Genomic DNA, 16,693 nt, shown 5'->3' with positions numbered 1-16,693 from the left:
TGCCTGATTTTCCACCCCCTGTTTTTGACAGGCAGGAATGCCGGAAGTTGGGGGGGAGGGCAGAGAATTGAGCAGGAGACATAAAATGGATTGAAAGATGGCTGCAAAACAGGGGTTTGGAGGGTGGTTTATCAGACCAGATAGAAGTGAAATATGATGCTGCGCAGGAATGCATGCTCAGGCCACTATTGTTTACGATAAACATAAATGAAATGAACTAGAAAAATAAAGATTTGGCGGCAAAATTTGTAGATGACACCATATTCACGAATAAAGTTAAGGACTGCCGGAGAACTCAGGAAGACATGAACAGGTTTGCAGAGTGAACGGATAAATGATAGAACAAATTTAACATGTAGCAGTGGTTCATTTAGCTGAATGAATAAAGAGGGAGGCGATGTTAAATTTATGTAGAGTGGCTAGAGTACACTCGTACGCCACTCCAGCCCCCATACTGCAAAACGATTAATTAAGCCCCGGAGAACGTGCAAGGTAGATTTACAATGGCTACCGATGAAACTCTGAGGGAAGATCGGGTGAACTGGTACTCTCTTCTTTTACTGGACAGGATTTGTTTATTTGTTTTTTGTCATGTGTGTCGAGGTACAGTGAAAAGTATTTTTCTGCAAGCAGCTCAAACAGATCATTTAGTACATGAAAATAAAATAAAAAGAAAATACATATGTGGTATTATAGGTATTATGGTACCTGATCGGCTGAAGCATCATTGGTGGAAACTGTATGCTTTCTATTGGTTAGGATGTATGGTAGCTCCGCCCTGCTAGGCAGGGTATAAGAACCCGTGCCGCCCCAGCAGCCTTCATTCTGTACCTGAGCTGCTGGGGGAAACATCTAGCTTATTAAAGCCTTCAGTTGGACTACAACCTCGCTTTAGTGGTCATTAATCGTGCATCAATTTAATAAGCTAGTTTTTTAAGAAGAAAGGATGGAGCTCCGAATCAAGCCGGAGTTTCTGCAACTTAGCCCCCACGCGGCGAACTCAGTGGCAATCTTTAAGCACTGGCTGGCGTGCTTTAAAGGGTATCTTGGGATGTTCGAAAACGCACCCACGGGAGAGCAGAAACTGCAAGTCCTGCACTCAAGGGTAAGCCCGGAGATTTACACCCTCATCGAGGAAGCAGAAGACTTTGATGCAGCAATACAGCTGCTAAAAGGACACTATATTCGCCGGGTAAACCAGGTCTACGCCCGGCACCTGCTTTCAATAAGGCGACAAACCCCTGGGGAATCGCTGGAAGAATTCTACCGTGCACTCCTGGTGTTGGGAAGAAGCTGCGGCTGCCCGCAAGTTTCGGCGAGCGAACACACGGAACTCTTCGTCCGGGACGCTGTCGTGGCAGGTATGCTATCCTCACAAATCCACCAGCGACTGTTAGAAAAAGACACTCTAGGTCTCAGGGAGGCACGGGCCCTTGCAGGCTCCCTGGACGTGGAATTCAGGAACGCCCGCGCTTACGTCCCGACCGCAACACGTACTTCCTGAACGTGATTGACGAGTACTCCCGGTTCCCATTTGCCAAATTCTGCCCCGACATGATCGCAACCATCGTCATCAGGGCCTTCCATAGCACCTTTGCACTGTTCAGGTTCCCCGCTTACATATACAGTGATAGGGGGTCCTCCTATATGAGCGACAAACTGCGTCAATTCGTGCTCAGCAAGGGCATCGCCTTGAGCAGGACGACCAGTTACAACTGCCGGGGTAACAGACAGGTAGAGAGGGAGAATGGAACAGTCTGGAAGACCGTCCTACTGGCCCTAAGGTCCAGGAACCTCCCAGTCTCCCGCTGGCAGGAAGTCCTCCCGGATGCCCTCCACTCCATCCGGTCACTGCTTTGTACGACCACCAACCAGACACCTCATGAACGTCTCCTTGTCTTCCCTAGGAATTCCTCCTCTGGGACCTCACTCCTGACCTGGCTGGCAGCACCGGACCCATCCTGCTCCGAAAACACATGCAGGCGCACAAGTGGTCATTGATCGTGCATCAACATAATAAGGCAACACAAGGCACACTATGTAAATCCATAGGCACCGTCATCGGGAGTGTTGTACTAATCAGGTCAGTCCTTAAGAGAGTTGTTTAGGAGTCTGGTAACATCGGGGAATAAGCTGTTTTTGAATCTGTTTGTGCGTGTTCTCAGACTTTTTTTATCTCCTGCCCCATGGAAGAAGTTCAAGAGTGAGTAAGCCGGGTGAGAGGGGTCTTTGATTATGCTGCCCACTTTCCTCAGGCAGCGGAAGATGTAGATAGAGTCAATGGATGGGAGGCAGATTTGTGTGATGGACTGGTCTGTATTCATGACTCTCTGAAGAAGCCTCAAAGAAGACGCAACTGTACAGACAGCTCTTTAAAATTATGAAGAGGATGGACAGGTCTCCACTGTAAATGCATCCAAGAGGCATAAGGTCTAAAATAACCAAGAACAGGTCAACTAAAGAATTTAAGCAGGATATCATTACCCGGGAAATGGTGGGATTGTGGAACTCGTATCCTATCGAATAGTCAAAACAGATATATTGATACATTTGAGGTGCACATACATGAGCCAGACAGGAATAGAAAGGCAACGCAGAGGCAGAAAGAAGCAGTGACTTAAGCAAGAGGAGAATAAACATGGGTACAGAGCTTTTTGGACCAAATGGCTTGATTCTGTGCTGTAGATTCTCTGTGGGTTTCAGAGTAAGAGAGTCAGTATAGAGGCAACAAAGTACACTGGTGTGCAAAGCACACCACCCTGTTGCTTACAGACTAATGGGTACATGTGTGTGAGTTCAAATCATCAGGGGATAACAGTCGTCAAGCACGGACAACAGATAAATAACAAACAAGCTGGTGCCCCGATATAATTCGAGATCCAGCTGCCCAGCTTGTTCAGTGAAGATGACGTTAATTTGAGTGAAAGTTGAGGTGGCTGAAACCTGTGAAGCAGTTTCATATCAATTCAGAGTGACTGCAAGTGCGTGAAAGGAGAAGCTGAGATGTTTATCGCACTGTAATAATGTGTTTTATCGTACCTTATTCAGCGAAGTTTGCGGTTTGATGCAAAACTTTAGTCTGTGTCAAAGATTCCGTGTGCTGGAATCGACCATGTGTAAACAACAAATATTTCCCTGTGACATTTGAGTCAATAACTGCCTATAGGGGCTTGTGAGGTGAGGGGGTGGGGGGAGAAGGGACTGGGGGATGGGGGGGGGGGGGGGGGGGGGGGCGGTTACCATTGTGCTACTTAGTCACTCACCAAATTCAACACTTGGACCCTCTAACAGTTTGTACTAGCTCAGCCCAGATGGATATCCACCTTCTCCTGGCCGCAAGTTGCTGACAGTTGAACTCCATGAGTAGTATCTGTTATTTCAGTCAAATGAGCAGACTTTTATATCTCAGATTTGCAGGATTAGAATAGAAACATTTGCTGCTGTGTTAAAGTCACCTCAATGACCAATGCAGCTGAGTGAGGGTTGAATTTTGTCTGATATCTTTGGCTGATTTCAGTCCATGGATATAATTTGATTTTTTTTTCAGGATTAAGAAATCTGCAAATTCCCAGCGACAGGTCACGTTTAAGTAGTGTTCAATTTTCCGATGTAAAGCTTATTCGTATAGTTATTCACAACACCAGATACAATCTCAAACCGATGATTGGCGGAGGAAAGCGGTTTAATCCGACTTAAGTTGATAAAAACTGAGCGAGAGAAGTCAGAAAGCTTTAGGTGATGATTAGAAAGGGCTTGCAACACATGGTTGGTCATCAGGAAGGCTAGTGGAGCAAGGGATTGAGCCATGAGGGGGACCCTACAGGCATGTAAATGTCTGGCAGCAAGTGATGGAGCAACCCAGCAGCCGTGCTCCTGTTTGACACCCGTGAATGGCGAGGCTCTGCTGCAGGAGCTCCATTGCAAGGCAAGGTGACCCATAAACCACCTCACGGTGCTACTTCCTTCAGCCAGCACTGCGGCAAGCCTGCAAAGAGATGCTACTTCTGCACCTGCACACTGCCTATGTTGCACAGTAGCTGCAGGAAGTTTTGCGGTGACTGACACAGCTCTTCTTTCTTCGCCCAGATTCTCAGACGACTTATCTCTGTGCCAGGAAAGCGTTCCTGCCGATGCCTGGCAGCACCTTGGCATCTGCGACCAAGGCTTATCGGTTACCTTGGGGCGGAATTCTTGTTAACACACAGTGCGGGGAAGAACATGGCCTGCTGTGATTGCAGCACTTGCTTCTGGAAACTGTGTATGACAGCGGTTAGCCAGGCATTCACACCTCTCAGTGATATCACCCAGAATCTGCTGTCACAACTCCCTTTGCGAAGAGGAGATTTGTGTCTGCCAACTCTGTCTGCAGAGTGGGTGTTGGAAGGATTGCTTGGAGCCCCTCTTGGGCAGTCTGGCCTACTTGGTATTTCTCCCGCATCCACTTCTTCCAAGCAAATCACCAGGGCAGTGGGTGGATTCTCACACATAATTCACTATAAATGGTATATTCCATAGTTGTGGCAATACATAGCAGCAAAATGGACAGAAATGTGGGCAGCACGGTAGCATTGTGGCTAGCACAATCGCTTCACAGCGCCAGGGTCCCAGGTTCGATTCCGGCTTGGGTCACTGTCTGTGCAGAGTCTGCACATCCTCCCCGTGTGTGCGTGGGTTTCCTCCGGGTGCTCCGGTTTCCTCCCACAGTCCAAAGATGTGCAGGTTAGGTGGATTGGCCATGCTAAATTGCCCTTAGTGTCCAAAATTGCCCTTAGTGTTGGGTGGGGTTACTGGGTTGTGGGGATGGGGTGGAGATGTTGACCTTGGGTAAGGTGCTCTTTCCAAGAGCTGGTGCAGACTCGATGGGCCGAATGGCCTCCTTCTGCACTGTAAATTCTATGAAATTCTATGAAAATTCAATAACAATTGTAGTAACTCACTCTTGGCAAAAAAAACAATGGGCGGGATTCTCTATCCAGCGACGCGGGAATCGCAAAGCACGATTGGGCAGAGAATGGTACATCAGACGGAAATCGAGGCCGGCGCGAGGCGCCCAGCAGAATGCTATGCTCCGGTGCCTCGACAGCCTGTGTGAATGCCTTCCACACCGCACTCCAGCCTGGGCATGCAAATTGTACAGGAAACACTGCTGGCAAATCATTAACGGGCCCGACCCAACAATTCCCGAGCCCCCACGCGCGATGCTCCACTTCCGTCAGGGGGAAATACCGATGGCCAGGTTCACTTGTTGCATTTAAATTCAGGAAACAGGCGCCTTGGCTGCTGAGGGAGAGAGGGGGGTACGAAAAGTGCCCAACATCGCTTATAGCGTGCCGACCCAGTTGTGCCGCTGGCCGAGGGGCTTCTGTCAGGGCTGGGGTGAGTAGTGGGGAGGGCGGGGTGGGAGGGGCATGGATCACCATTGCTGCAGCCTGCAAGGCAGCCATGCGGCTGCGCATGCCGCTGACTACCCACTGGTGAACTTAGCACCACTGGTCGTATGGGTGCCTCCTCAAGCCACCCCCCTAGGTATCCTCTGGCCCCAGCTGACCCATCAATGGGTTGTGTGGTATTATAGGTATTATGATACCTGATAGGCTAAAGCACCATTGGGGGAAACTGTATGCTTTCTATTGGTTAGAGTATATGATAGCTCCGCCCTGATAGGTGGGGTATAAGAGCCCGTGCCGCCCCAGCAGCCCTCATTCTGTACCTGAGCTGCTGGGGGAAACATCTAGCTTATTAAAGCCTTCAGTTGGACTACAACCTCGCTTTAGTGGTCATTGATCGTGCATCAGGTTGGGAATGCTCCAGTGCAACCAGTGCCATCTTCTTGGTTGGGATTGAAAGTGTGTGGGGAGTGGAGTGCTTATATGCAGCTGCTGTTTGAAAATGAAATGAAAATGAAAATCACTTATTGTCACAAGTAGGCTTCAATGAAGTTACTGTGAAAGCCCCTAGTCGCCACATTCCGGCGCCTGTTCGGGGAGGCTGGTACGGGAATTGAACCGTGTTGCTGGCCTGCCTTGGTCTGCTTTAAAAGCCAGCTATTTAGCCCAGTGTGCTAAACCAACCCTTTGTCAGGCTCTCGAGTGCCAATCCCAACCCTGGTGAATCATACACCAGCATTTGTTGTAATTGCACTCGTTCCACGTGGCACCAGTGCTAGCCCATTAGGATGTCCTGAATCGCACCAGGATCGGCGCCAATTTCAGGGCCATAAAACGCACACCATTCAGCCCCGGCATTAGCACTTAATCTCTGAGACAGAGAATTCTGGCCTATATATTTAGAACAAAGATTTATTGAAAGCCTCAGTGGCAGTGGAAGAATAAAACAATAGGGAAAGGAAAGGCAACAAAAAGGTCCCGGGCATGTTGGTTGCATTTGTGCCCTACAAAGGAAACTTTGAGCTGTCCCGTCCCGAGTAACCCTTTGTTTTGTTTTTGTTGAAAATGATTGTTCCATCTTCATTTTAATATTGAAGTGGAAGCCCAATCTGCTGCCGATGGGAATTTCCACACCTTCCCACCACCCACCTCCCCCATGTCCCCCAAGAGCTGAACAGAAACCAGCCCCCAGTTTAACACGTCCATCTCTGTGCATGTTGACATAACATGAAACCAACCCCCGCCACCTCTATAGTGGAAGGTTTGCTTGTTGCTAACCTGAAAGAGGCTCGCAGCCTCGAGGATCCTCTGGACATTTTGCCTGGTGATGTAGACTTTGCTGGTGTAAGTGTAATCCACTAACATCTGCATGGTATCGGCATCGACGCCCTTAATCACTATCTTCTCTTCGTGCTTTTCTTTAAGGTCATTACAGAACATCGCCCTGGGAGAGAAAAGAAGGTTTGCATGAAACAATGATTCACTCATTTTTGGGCGTTTTCTTTTGCCAATTCCATATTCCGTCTTGTTGAAATTGGATCTCTTGGAACCAAATACAGGATGAGACAGATTTTGAATATGGATTGTTCCACCACCATCATTAAAGTCCAGCCTGTGATCAGACTATAAATCGTATAGCACGGAAGGAGACCATTCAGGCCATCTTTCCTGTGCCAGTAATTTGATAGAGCGACTCAGTGGCTGGAAATATCCACTACCCCCCAGCGCTGACCCGCCCATAGTGGGTTTTCCGGTGGTGGAGCCGGCTCGCCATTGGCGGGTGGCATCTTCCCGTCCCGCCAAAGGCAATGGCTGTTTCCGTTGCTCACCGGTCACGGCCACCGGGGAACCTCCCAGCCAGTGGTGACCCAAGGTGGCTCGAAAACCCCGGCCAATGAGTCCCATTCCCTGCCTTGACCCACAGCCCTGGAAAATCTCCTTTTCAAGTATATATTCAATTCCCTTTGGAAAATTACTATTTAAACTGCTTCCGAGTCATCACACTTTGCTACATTAAAATAAATTAACATACTTTACCCTCTAATCTTTTTGCAAGTGACCTAATCTGTGTCCTCAGGTTATCGACCCTCCATCATAGTTTTCCTTATTTACTCCAATAAAACCGCATGATGTTGAACACCTCGATCAAATCTCCTCTTCACCTTCTTTGCTGTGGGGCTAACCCCAGCTGCAATCTCTCCACATAACTGGAGCCCCTCAGCCTTGATAATTTGGTGCATCCTTGCCGGGGCAGCACGGTGGCACATCGGTTAGCACTGCTGCCTCACAAAGCTGGGGACCCTGTTTCAATTCTGGCCTTGGATGACTGTGTGGAGTTTGCACTTTCTCCCCGTGCCTGCGTGGGTTTCCTCCGGGTGCTCCAGTTTCCCCCACAATCCAAAAATGTGCAGGTTAGGTAGATTGGCCATGCTAAATTGCCCCTTAGTGTCCAGGGATCTGCAGGTTCGATTGTGGGGTTCCTGGGATAGGGAGGAGTGGGCATGGTTAGAGTACTCTTTCAAAGGGTCGGGGCAAACTCAATGGGCTGAATGGCCTCCTTCTGCACTAATAGCAATAACAACAACATGCTGCTTTGGAAGAAAAGAACCCAAGAGGACTTCATTCCATCTCTCATTTAGAAATGGATACCCATAGCCCTCTCAGTCACCAAACCACCCTCCATTACATAGCAGACATCAGGAAGAAGTCTTACAACACGAGGTTAAAATCCGACAGGTTTGTTTGGAATCACTAGCTTTCGGAGCACAGATCCTTGATCAGGTGAAGGAGCTGCGCTCCGAAAGCTAGTGATTCGAAACAAACCTGTTGGACTTTAACCTGGTGTTGTAAGACTTCTTACTGCGCTCACCCCAGTCCAACGCCGACATCTCTACATCATAGCAGACAACGTGAAGTTAGTTCTAAATTTGTTGTGGATTCAATCTCATCTCGGATTCGAGAACAAAACTCAGTGCGAACACTCCAGTACAGAACTGATGGAGTGCTTTAAGAATGGGATAGGTGCTGTAGTGAGCAAAATCACCCAGACGCCTCAAAGAAAACTGTCTTGTTAGAGCCTCAGTAGCAGGCCCGAGCTTATTGAGCATCCTAGGAAAAGTGGATTAAATGAGCCACTTGAACACATGATGATTGGAAGCTGCAGAGAGGCATAAGTAATCTATAGTCCCTAACTGAGAATCTTTTAACTACTGCTTACATTGATGTGATCCCTCACTTGGTGAAGTCATCCGCATTTTTAGCTCACATCGATGCTTAAGTCTTTTCATAATTTACTCCTTTATTTTCCATCAACTGGTATCTGGAGGGATATGGCACCCCCAGCCTTCTGGGTCCCCAGTAAATCTATTCCACCTAGTCATCAGTAATTGGAGCCTTTGCCTGCTCCTCGTTGAGGTTACCGGGGCGATACAAAATCTCGTAGTTGGAGGTGGAGAGCTCGATCCTCCACCTCAGGATATTATCGTTTTTGATCTTGCCCCGTTTTTGATCTTGTGTTGTTGAACATGAAGGCTACTGACCGTTGGTCAGTGAGGAGAGTGAATCTCCTGCCGGCCAGGTAATGCCTCCAATGCCGCACAGCTTTAGCGATGGCTTGGGCCTCTTTTTCGATGGAGGAATGCCGAATTTCGGAGGCGTGTAGGGTTCGTGAGAAAAATGCCATGGGTCTGCCTGCCTGGTTGAGGGTGGCGGCGAGAGCGACGTCTGATGCGTCGCTCTTGACTTGGAACGGTAACGTCTCGTCGACTGCGTGCATCACGGCCTTGCCGATGTCAGCCTTAATACGGTTGAAGACCTGGTGAGCCTCGGCCGTCAGGGGAAACAGAGTGGATTGAATGAGTGGACGGGCCTTGTCTGCATGGTTTGGGACCCACTGGATGTAATAAGAGAAGAACCCCAGGTTGGTGACGGCAAAGGGAACCCTGAAAAAGTGGTAACGGTGGCCATCTGCTTCGAAGGCAGTGTATGGGCGGTCCACCTTACGGATGGGGAGCTGGTGATAGGCGGATTTCAGGTCCACAGTTGAGAAGACCCGGTACTGTGCAATCTGATTGACCAGATCAGATATGCGTGGGAAGGGGTGCGCGTCGAGCTGCGTGTACTTATTGATGGTCTGGCTGTAGTCCACGGCCATCTTGTGTTTCTCCCCAGATTTCACAACTACCATTTGGGCTCTCCAGGGGCTGTTGCTGGCCTCGATGATGCCTTCCCGAAGCAGTCGCTGAACTTCGGACCTGATGAAGGTCCTGTCCTGGGCGCTGTACCATCTGCTCCTGGTGGCAACGGGTTTGCAATCCAGGGTTAAGTTTGCAAATAGGGAAGATGGGTCGACCTTTAGGGTCGCGAGGCCACACACAGTAAGGGGTGGTAGGGGCCCGCCGAATTTCAATATTAGGCTCGGGAGGTTGCACTGGAAGCCCAGGCCGAGTAGCAGGGCAGCGCAGAGGTTGGGAAAGATGCAGAGGCGGAAGCCGCTGAACTCCACGCCCTGGACAGTGAGAGTGGCTATGCTGTACCCCCGGATCGCCATGGAGTGGGACTCGCAGGCCAGGGAGATTCTCTGGTTGGCGGGGTGTACCGTGAGGGATGAATGAAACTCTCGGTGTTCCCGGAGTCCAGCAGACCGGCGATCTCGTGCCCATCGATCTTCACGTTGGTAGAAGCAGTTGACAGGTTGTGTGGGCGAGACTGGTCAATCGTGACCGAGGCGAGATGCGGCTGGCTGTCGATGGTGGCAGGTGATGAGGTGCCCTGGGCATGGGTCCTGGTAAGATGGCAGCGCCCACAGGCCGCACGTGTCATGGGGAAGACAAGATGACGGCGCCTGATAATCCTGGGGAGAACAAGATGGCGGCGCCCACGGGCCGCATGTGGTCCGAGGAGGGGAAGATGGTGGCGCCCACTGGTCGCACGTGGGGGGGAGTCGGAACAATAGCGGCGACTGCGCGGGCCTGGCACACCGCTGCGAAGTGTCCCTTTTTGCCACCTTGCAAAGGGCGCTCCGGGCCGGGCAGCGCTGACGGGGATGTTTAGACTGCCCACAGAAGTAACATTTGGGTCCCCCGGGGTTGGTTGACTGTGGCGCGGCACAGGCGTGGGGTTGGCTGAGGGGGGTCACTAGTGAGGTCCACGATGGGGTGGTTGTCTGCGGAGTCCACGATGTGCAGGAGGGGTGGGCCACGCGGCCGGAGGAGTAGGCCTGGATGTTGCGCAAAGCGACCGTAAGCGAGAGCGCTAGCTTTTTTTGTCTCCGTGAGGTCGAGCGTGGCTCCTTCAAAGAGCATCTCTCATGAGCAAGTTCGAGTGCTCTGTGGCCTCGACGGCCTGACAGTCACAGTCTCTAACTAGGGGAATCAGGGCACGCCAGAAATCTTCCACTGGCTCACCAGGAAGTTGACGACGAGTGGAGAGGATGTGCCTGGCGTAGAGGGTGTTAGTCTGCTGAGCGTAGTTTTCCTTCAGTAACGCCATGGCGCCTGCGTAGGTCGGCGAGTCCTGGATAAGTGGAAAGATGTTGGAGCTCAGCCGTGTGTAGAGGACCTGAATCTCCTGAGCTTCTGAAATTGGGTCTGGCGCAGACCCGATGTATGCTTCAAAACAGGCTAGCCAATGTTCAAAGTCCTTTTTGGCGTTGTATGATTGCGGATGCAGCTGCAGGCGATCCGGCTTGCTGCGGAGGTCCATCTTCTGAAAACTTAGTGTAATAAATTGATGCACGATCAATTACACAAAGACGAGAGTTGGATGCAATCGAGGCTTTATTACACTAAGATGTGTGGCCTCCTACAGCAGCTGGCGAAATGGCTGCTGTACGAGGAGCACACATATTTATACCCCGCCTACTGGGCGGAGCCAGCAGGCAGTGAACTACTCCGTACCTGTAGTACAGGGCCTTACCGTAAAGCACCTACATCGACATCCTCTACATACAATATATACATCAGTGGTGACTACCACAAGCTAATTCCAACACTCTCCAATCCTGCTGATTAATGTTTGCGTCACAGAGGCTACTGGGGAAATATAGGACTATATGTGAGTGAAGCCAACATACATTTAAAGAGCTGTATTTTAAAATGTAACTTTTGTAAGGGACAACAAATTGTCCACACTGAATAATAGAGAAAAACAAAACTTATTTTATTTGACACGTTAACTATTGTGGTTAGCACTGTTGCTTCATAGCACCAGGGACCCGAGTTCGATTCCCGTCTTGGGTCACTGTCTATGCGGAGGCTGCAGGTTCTCCCTGTGTCTCCAGGGGCTCCGGTTTCCTCCCACAAGTCCCGAAAGACGTGCTGCTAGGTGAATTGGATATTCTGAATTCTCCCTCTGTGTACCCGAACAGGTGCCCAAGTGTGGGCACTAGGGGCTTTGCACAGTAATGTCATTACAGTGTTAATGTAAGCCTACTTGTAATACTAATAAAGATTATTATTATTATGCACAGCTCCAGTAGTTCCCAACTGGGTCTTCTCTAGTCGGTGTCTGACTGGTCAGTTCTATTTATACAAAGAAACATGCGCCTGTTGAGGGTCCCCCTCCCCCATAACGGGGGAGCTCATATTCTGCAAGCTCCACGGGGTAGTCAATGATCCCTATCCTGTAAGGCCTGTGGGGGATATTCTCTAACTCTCACTTCACGGTTAGCATTGAGCATAGCAAAGTAATGAAGCCCAAGAGTGAACACAAAGGCTGGTGTAACTGTGCTGAGTTAAGTTGGGAGTAGGGAATAGGAGTGTTGATTGCTGGTGAGTTTGGCAATATCAGAGGAGGGAATCAGTTTGATCTCTCTGAAATGTCTGCACCTAAATCTCCATCTTAACGCACCCTGGTGAAACAATGACTAGTTGAACCACCAATATTCCAATAACAGAATAACACCAATAACAGAATTGCCAGTCTGTCCTTGCCCTTATAGATGCTAGAGCACACGGGTTTAGAGGGGGCTGCTGAAGTAACCCTGGGGACCGGCAACAGTGCATAGTTCATATAGCAGCCAATGGACTGAATGCGAAGGGTGTGGAATGGGCAGTCAGTCAAGCAGCCTGCAAAGTCTTAGATGGTGTGTTTAGGTGTGCGTGGGAGAATACGGGAGGGGGCATGAATGCCTCACCGTATGAGCAGCGGACAGCCAAGCTGGCCGAGGAGGACTGTGACCCTGCATGTGCCAATGGCAAGGTCAACCTGCCCCTCCAGGGAGAAAGTGTGTTTAAGCATTGCAAATAGGAAACTGAGTAATGTTTGTAATGTAGGAGGAAGCATAGGCAGACACTCATTCTCTATTCCCTTCATTCCAGGTGCCAGTAGGACGAAGGGGAGGCCAGACCCTGCACCCAACCTCAGCCCCCCACCCCCCACCCCCAGAAGACCTCAGAAGAGGACAAAGGTGACATCTCCAAAGTATCAGCAAGACACAGGGGAACATCAAGCAGACGTGTCAGAGGCCCTCAACAGAGTGGCACACAAGATGGAGAAGTGCATTGGCTGGTTCTCCTATGTAGTAGCACCGACATGTGAGGGCATTGAAGCCTCCATCGGGAGGACATCAGATGTCATGGAGGCGCTGGTCGAGCAGAAGTCCAGTGTCTGTCAGAGATGTGCTCAAACCTGCACTCCACGGCTGTAGCCATGGGTGATCATCCGCAGTGACTACACAAGAGGGGGACAGGGCAACTCGGTATCCCTCCAGGTGCCCCTGTTCACGCAGGACTCAGGCCCTCAGGCACCCAAAGGGAGGTGTATCAGGCAGACACCCCTGAGGCTTCTACCCAGGACTCTCCAAGGGTGTCCATGGATTCCGCGTTCTCTCTCCCTGTGACCCCATCAGCACCAATCTCTGAAACTACTGAGCAGGCCCCTGAGCAGGAGACCCAAAGAAGGCAGGGTCCCTCCGGGCCTTGGCCCTCCAGAGGACACCTGCCAAAAGTCATCAGAGACAAAAGGGCAGAATAGTCAGCATGCTGCCTCCAGCTCTACTGCAGTTGTCAGAGAAACACCTGGAAATAATGGTACGGTAAGAAAAATGAAGAAGCGTGGTTACGCGAGGCAATACTAAAGAAGGGTTTATTGGCAACAAGCAAAGGTAAACTATGCACTGGCACAGATTCACTAAACAGGTCTTCAGTCCCACTCTGACCGGGCTCATGCTCCCAGGGCCCCCCACTTTTTCCCCAGTGGTCGGGGTTCACATGCTCCTGCCTGGTAGGCCCCAGGCCGACCATATGTACCGCGAAGGCTTGCCCCTTAAAGGGACCTTGCTACCACATCCCTCCCCCCTTAAGTCCCTCAATAACATGTTTGCAGACAAAAAGGTTGAGAAACACAAGAAGAGCGAGAGTCCATGACAGTTCATCACAATGTCAATCTGTTGGGGGATTTTCTGGGCATCGTAGACCGCCTTAGTCCCCCAACCGGCTCCTCAACCTCAATGGTAGCAACGTTTTTATTCGTGGCAGGTTGTCTCTGAGATTCGACCATTACGACAGGAGCATTCCCTTCTCCAGCTCCCTCCTGGGTCGTCGACGGATCCTGCTCAAAACCACAAGATTCCTTCTGTTATGGCTCCAACTGTTTAAAAGTTAGAGCTGTGGTCCCTTGGCTTCTCACGTGGTCAACATACTTCCGCACTGCCCTGCTGTTCAAATCCACCACGTATGAGACTGGGCCTGACTTTGATACAAGTCTGCCAAAGTGGGCATGAAGCAAAGTTCCTGACAAGGATCAATTTGCCCACTTGAAATGATCTGTCTCCTTTGTGAAAAACATGCTGTTTCCTCTGGGAGGCCTGCTGTGCCTCCGTCCTCCCTGCCAAATTCGGGAAAACTAAGTCTAATCGGATCCGAAGTGACGGCCCATGAGTAACTCCGTGTTAGCATGTTGGGAGGTGGGAGGTTGGGTCATGTTAAAAGACAGAAGGAAGTTGGCCCATGTAACGTGTAGTGGTCTGCAAGACCGCTTCCGCATATCTGCCTTGAACATTTGAACAGCTCTCTCCACTAACCCGTTTGAAGCAGGGTGATAGGTGGGTGTTCCCGTTTAGCAGATGCCATTTTTTCATAAAAGGTGCTGAAACCTTTTCCAGTGAAGGCAATGATGTTGTCAGACACTATTACTTCGGGGAGGCCACGTGCAGCAAACATCTGCCACAGGGCCCTTACTGTGGCCACCAAGATTGTCATCCCCATCTCTGTATGCAACCGTTTTGAGTGGGCGTCAACCAATATGAGGATCATTCTGCCCAAGAAGGGGCCTGTGAAGTCCACATGTACCCCCATCCACGGGCAACCTGGCCATTCGTATGGGTCAAGGTTGGCTGAGGGTGTCAATATCTGCTGTGTCTGGTAGGTGTCGCACTGGCGCAACATGTATTCAAATGTCCTTATCTGTGCTGGGCCACCAAATGTAGCTCCTAGCTAGCATTTTCATTCTTGTTTGGCCTGGATGGGCACAGTGCAATTCCTGAAACAGTGGTTCTCTTGCTAGGAGTGGTACCACAACTTGGGAACTCCAGACATTGACTCCATCCTCCCAATCATCCTTGCGAATGAGATGAGGCCGTAACTGCTCCGATTTATCATGGTGCCACCTGTTATGATCATGCACTTCACTTTGGACAGGACTGGGTCGAGCTGCATCCAATTCTTAATGTGACCTGACAATACTGGCAAAGTGTCAAGAAAGTTTAGTGCCAGGATGATTTCTTGAGGCACTGGTGGAGATGCCAGGTTCTTTGGAAGTAGAAGCTGACTCAGTGCATCAGCATTTGAAAATTGTGTGCCTGGTCTCTGCTAAAAGATGGAATTGTCGGCTGTCAACAACAAAGCCAACTGTTGTATCCTGGCGGAGGCAATTGAAGGTATCGGCTTTCCCAAAGGAGCCCCAACAGTAGTTTGTGGTCAGTTATTACCGTGAAGCGTTGCCCAAAGGCATACTGGACACGAAGGGCATTCAAATGGTCATTGGATAGACATATGGACGATAAGGGAATAGTGTAGATGGGCTTTAGAGTGGTGTCACAGGTCGGCGCAACATCGAGGGCCGAAGGGCCTGGACTGCGCTGTAATGTTCTATGTTCTATAGATTACTGCAAGGCCTTAGTTTTTGATCTGTGCATATTTCCACTCAGCATTGGAAAGAGTTCCGGAGGTGAAGGCAATTGGCCTCTCTGACCATCTTCCATTTTCTGAGACAAGACCATATGGCGTTGTCATATTCCATATGGTGATGCATCACAAGTTAAAATTACTTGGGTCAAAGTCAAATAATAGACCGGATGACTATAAGGTCTGCTTGAAATACTGGAAGGCCTGCCCCTGTGGTTCCTTCCAATACCAACGCTGGTGTTTTCTCAAGAGCAAGTGCAATGGCACCAACGTCGTTGCTAGGTTGGGGATAAACCGGCCACAGTAGTTTACCATCCCCAGGAAGGACTTTAATTCTGCCACTTCCTTAAGTGCCGAGTCTTCTCTTACGGCTTTCATTTTGTCCCCCAGTGGGTATAGGCCTTTTGAGTCCACTTGATCCCGATGTAAGTGACCTCACAGCTTGGAAAGTGGACTTCTCACGCTTCAGTCAGATTCCCGCATCTCTAGATCTTCTCAACACCTGTTTTAGGCTTGCTAGCTGATCTTCATGGGATGTTCCTGGCACTCGAACGTCATCCAGGACGTCAACCATTGGGCTGCCTTGAAGCAGATTCTCCATTGTGCATTGGAATATCGGACAGGCCAAGGAGATGCCAAAGAGTAATCTGGTGTATTGAAATAGGCCTTTATGAATGTTAATTGTCTAAACTTTCACGAATCTTCATCCATTTCTAACTGCAAATAGGCTTAATTTAGGTCAATTATGGTATACAGGATGCTCCCCACCAATGGAGAAAAGTGTTCAGTTCATTTGTCTACCTGGGCCGGCTGGTTTATCGTAAGTCAGTAGTTCCCTCATATTCTAACTGCGAAGTTCAGTTTTAGCACAGGTACGATGGGGACTGCCCATTCAGAAAATTGCACAGGTTTGATAATTCCCAATTCCTCCAGTCATTAAAGTTTGTTTTCCACTTTTTGGTGTAAGGGATGGGTCTCGCCCTGAAGAACTTTGGCATTGAATCAGGGATGACGTAGACCCTGACCCCGTGCTCAATCCAACTGGTTCTGGAATATGTCTTTATATTTACATAAAACTTCCAGGAAGACACTATCTGAAATTTTGAAGATCTGCAACCTGTTTTGCTCACTTTCACCAGAGCTGCAGGGACTGCCGTTCAAACAGGCCCAAAACAAATTCCG

At 49.7% G+C, this 16,693-nt stretch overlaps 1 protein-coding gene across 1 annotated transcript in view; it reads right to left on the bottom strand.

Annotated features, from left to right (window-relative positions):
* Positions 1–16,693, bottom strand: part of LOC140390001 (kelch-like protein 6) — a 69,168-nt gene that overhangs the window by 45,725 nt on the left and 6,750 nt on the right. The window contains exon 2 of the mRNA XM_072474763.1: positions 6,666–6,831. Within this exon, the coding sequence (XP_072330864.1) occupies positions 6,666–6,831 (166 nt within the window). The remainder of the gene's footprint in view (positions 1–6,665; positions 6,832–16,693) is intronic.

This window comes from Scyliorhinus torazame, chromosome 14 (assembly GCF_047496885.1).
Source record: "Scyliorhinus torazame isolate Kashiwa2021f chromosome 14, sScyTor2.1, whole genome shotgun sequence".
Lineage (NCBI taxonomy): Eukaryota > Metazoa > Chordata > Chondrichthyes > Carcharhiniformes > Scyliorhinidae > Scyliorhinus > Scyliorhinus torazame.
The sequence above is the reverse complement of the archived record's forward strand: the minus strand, read 5'-3'. Positions and strand labels throughout refer to the sequence as shown.